Source organism: Eublepharis macularius, chromosome 7, assembly GCF_028583425.1.
Source record: "Eublepharis macularius isolate TG4126 chromosome 7, MPM_Emac_v1.0, whole genome shotgun sequence".
In the NCBI taxonomy this organism is placed as follows: domain Eukaryota; kingdom Metazoa; phylum Chordata; class Lepidosauria; order Squamata; family Eublepharidae; genus Eublepharis; species Eublepharis macularius.
Window position 1 is genome coordinate 47280151 of NC_072796.1, and position 4378 is coordinate 47284528.

The 4378-nt window shown below is 41.9% G+C and overlaps 1 protein-coding gene across 1 annotated transcript; it reads left to right on the plus strand.

The window, feature by feature from the left end:
* Nucleotides 1-2408: 2408 nt before the first annotated feature.
* Nucleotides 2409-3235, plus strand: LOC129333530 (jupiter microtubule associated homolog 1-like). The gene has a single exon (XM_054985247.1). It carries the CDS (start codon nt 2495-2497, stop codon nt 2954-2956), a length of 462 nt encoding a protein of 153 aa, XP_054841222.1. The 5' UTR covers nt 2409-2494; the 3' UTR covers nt 2957-3235.
* The last annotated feature ends 1143 nt before the right edge of the window (nt 3236-4378 follow it).

Genomic DNA, 4378 nt, shown 5'->3' on the forward strand with positions numbered 1-4378 from the left:
TGTTTCAGTTCTCAAAGAGTTATTAGTCAGCTGTTTTGTCCTAATGAAACTGGATGCTCTTTCAGCAAGTTATTGTTGATATATGTTTTTGTATTTTGTGATGCATCTAATATTACTGTTCTGAAAACCAGCTGTTTTGGTATTGTAGCAGTCCATGTGCAAAGTGAATCTGACTATGAGCATTTTTCAAGCAAATTCCACCAAATGTTCAGAAAACTTAATTCTGACTGTCCTATAAAGGACACCCCCCCCCCCAAGTTTCAGGAAGATTGGACCCCAGGGTCCAATTCTGTGGGTTTCTGAACAAGGTGTCCCCAGCCACTCTCCATTGTTTCCTATGAAGGAAACATTTCCAAGCTGGCTCTCAGGCAAAAACACACAAGGGCAAGGCTGTCACTGGCCAGAGGCACACTCCCAAATGCAGGCTCAACCCAGAGAAAGCCCAATGGAACCAAACTGAAGCAAGGAAATTCCACCCAAACCAAAGTGAAGCAACTTACCCCAACTGAACCAGTGTCACTCACAGAAGCCAGACAGACAAGGAGAGGTTCTGCATGGATTGACCACTTATTCCCTCCTCTGTCCTCTCCTCTTGGAGACAATGTGGGAGATGCCAGGAGAAACAAGCAGCCAAGAGGCTGAAGCTGCAATTCCTGGATTTATCCAGATTAACTCATATTTATGTGGGGAGTTTGATCTGGGGTCCCGGATTGGATCTGGAATTCTCTAATTTGATCTGGGAAAGCCAGATTTAACCAGATGGGCTAAAGTCTATCACTTTTTTTGAATCCCAGATCACACATCCCTAGTAGACAAGGCTGCCAGGACCACTCACGCCTAGCTGCTGCGTCAGAGAAACCAAAGTCACATATCCTTTCCTTTTAATGTATGCAGAGAGCTAAGGTGTCCAGGCTTTTTTGAGTGGTCTGATTCATTTATTACATGTTAGTCCCACCCACACTTTTTCTGAGTAGCTCCGTTTAGCGCATATAATTATTTCCCTTGCAGTTTTATCCTCATAACAAGATGTGGCTTAAGTTGAGAGGGGAATGCCTGGCCCAAGGTGACTTAGTGAGTTTCAGGGGAAGCGGGGATTGGAACCTGGGTGTTCCCGGCCTAGTCTAAGACTTGAGGTTCTTGAGCCTTACTCCACTGCCAGACATCAAGTATGCATGTAACAACAAGTAAAAGTGAAGGGCATAAAAACAGCTCTCCTGACAAGGCAGCCATATGTAGGTGCATTTACAATGTATGTATACAGTACGCAGATCTCAGACATATATTCAGTGCCTTTAGCTAACTCCTTAATATTAGAAATAAAACTAGTTTGCTCTGTGCCAGTTTTTTAAGGTTTGGAGGAGAAATACAGGATTTTATCTTTGGAGTGAGAATGAACAGATAAAACATCCCACCTTTCCCCTGCTGTCTGTCAGAAGCCAATGTAGGCAGGGAGAATATATCAGCCCCGCTCCATTTACCCCTAGATATCCCCATGTTACCATTAATAATTTCTGCTTTAATCCCTAGTTTGGAGCTTCGTCTGAATTTTTGTCTTCATGTTTTGCTTTGTCAGATATCTGACAAAGGGAGCTTCACTCTTGAAAGTTTATATGCTGGGCGTCTTGTTGTTTGTTAAGGTGCCACCAGAGTTGAGTCTTGTTGTTTTACAGCAGACTAACACAACTACCCGCCTGGAATGATCTTCACAATCAAGCTAACAATCCCGTATCTTCTGTTTTCTTTCCTTTTGAAAGAAAAAACTCTTGGAGTTTTTAAGTGATTTTGACCTATATTAGATAATGGACATACATTGGTGCTAGATAATAGCTGCTCCAAGAAGCGTGGATATAAATATTTTAAACGATGAGAAGAAATGAGCTACTTATTTCAAAAATGTATTAAAGAAAAGGAGGTTGTAATGACTAGAGAACTCTTAAATAAATTAGTCTGAAGCAAAGCTACCTCACATTTCTCCCATAAACTTGACTTGTGAATTGCCGAAAATTGCATCACCTATATCACTGTGATTCTCTGTGGAGAAGAACACGTGGAATAAAGGCTAATACTTTTTTTGCTGTAAGAAGCTTTTTATTTAAATTGTAAATAGAGATAAAAAGCATTTACAAGTATAGAAGTCTTTCAGTCTACTGTAATGGGTTTATTCATATATAAGGGAATACTGTACTGTAGTGGTTAGAGAGTTGAATTACGAAGACCTGAGTTTGAATCCCTATCTAGTCATGAAGCTCTTTGGGAGTTTTTGGACCAGTTTCTCCCAGTCTTAACCCTACATCACAGGGTTGTTTCGAGGGGGAAAAGTCATGTACCTGAAACAAATCTAATAGGGATTAAAAAGATGGTGATTGTAAACTTTAAAACAATACTTAGGGCTGCAGTTGTCTCTTGCAGTCACAGGGAGGCGAGGTGTGGGGAATATCATCACCCGGTCGCCTCTTTCGAGGGTGTTTTTCCTCATCCCCGTTTTTCTCCCACCATGACCACCACGGCCACCTTCAAGGGGATGGATCCCAGTGGCTGGAGCAGCTCCAGAGTTCTTCGCCCTCCAGGTGGTGGTTCCAATTTCTCTTTGGGATTTGATGAACCAAAAGACCAACCAGTGCGAAAGAACAGGATGGCATCTGATATTTTTGGGACTGCAGAAGAGAATCCACCTTCCTGGGCTAGGTCAACAGCAACCAAATCCAGTGATGTCAATGAAAATTCTGAAGCACCTGGATCCCAAAGAAGAAAATCTTCTGATGCAAACTGTGGAGTCTATGTAGATCCAAAGGGTGGAGAAGTTGAGGTTCCTAAAAACACCGAAGCTGAAATAGAAACTACTTCAGGCCCGAGTGAAGAAAAGCCCCTGCCGGCTGCACCTGTTCCTAGCCCAGTAGCCCCTGCACCTTCTAGGAGAAATCCACCTGGTGGGAAGTCCAGCCTAGTCCTTGGTTAAACTTCTTCCTCTTTGTTCCTAATTACTTTGAACTCATGTCTGTCATCTTTTTCTTTTCCCTTCCATGCTTGTAAACTGCACAACTTGAGCCTGACTGTACATCTCGAAACTATCATTAAAGGAAGCACTTTATGTACTTTGTTTTTAAAGGATTTTTTTCAACTTTGTTTTTGTCTCCCTTGGGTCTACTGGAAGTGGTATGTGTGATCTCCCCCCCACCCCCAGTGGTAGACTTAGAACAGTGGTATTTGTTATACAGCCCATGGCTGACGGAAAGATTTCCAAGATATATAGTAGTGTGTATCATAAAGACTGGTTGGTTCTGTGTGTGCGCTAGGTGGCATTTTTGACCTGAACTTGTAGAAACCCCTTAGTTGGCTTAGAAGGATTGAAAGTCAGGGTTGTACAGATGTGGGGGTTTCTTCCCTACCCATCTTGGCCACACACTGGTTGGTTATCCACGGTATCCTTCAATAACTGCCAAGCGTCTCTTGTGCATTACAGAACAGATACGTCGTGCTAATAACTACCATGCTGCCTTCAACTAATGGAATCTTGATTCAGCCTTGGTAAGATGGGGCCAGTGCCAAATACAGTGATGTGAGCCGGCTGTTCTTTTGCTCGGGTATCAGATCCTTTCATTCTTTTTTTTTTTTTAAACAAGGTGGAACAAGTCTTACAAAAGTGAGTATTGGATGGGAAACTCATTCTGATCCAAACAACTCCAGTGCTATGCATGATCATGCAGGTGCTTGACCATGAGGTTACGATTTCATCTTTCTAAATGTGTGTTGTAATTTGACAAAACTGGGCTGTTGCTTAAAAATAAAGGATATTGAAATTTTGAAAACAACAACAACAATACTTAGCATTTATATAGGTATGCACCTAGGTATCTTGGTAATATTCATGCCATCCCTGTAATATAGGCTAGTAGTATTATATTACATATTGTATGTAAAGGACTGAGTATCATCAAAGATATGGTTTGAACTGGGACTGCCGGGCTCTGAGTAGTGGTTAGAGGGTCAGACCAGGACCTGGGAGACCCTGGTTTGAATTGTCACTTGGACATAGAAGCTGTTTCTCAACCTAACCTACCTGACAGGGTTGTTTTGAGAATAAAATGGAGGACAGAAGAACAACATAAGCTGCTTTGGGTTCCCACTGGGGAGAAAGGCCAGGGTATAAATGAAAGAAAGGAATAGTTTCTATGTAATATCATGTACTTGGGAAAGGTAGTGGGGTTTCTAGAGTCTGAGAGAATAGTAATAGTATCTGATGATCTTTGACTTTTGAATGCTCATACCCTGGAAATCTAGTTGATCTTTAAGAGGCTACTGGACCTGAGTCTTGCTCTAGTACATCAAATTTAAAAACACAGAGCTCCTCCCTAAAGGCCATCATAATGAGCTACTGTAG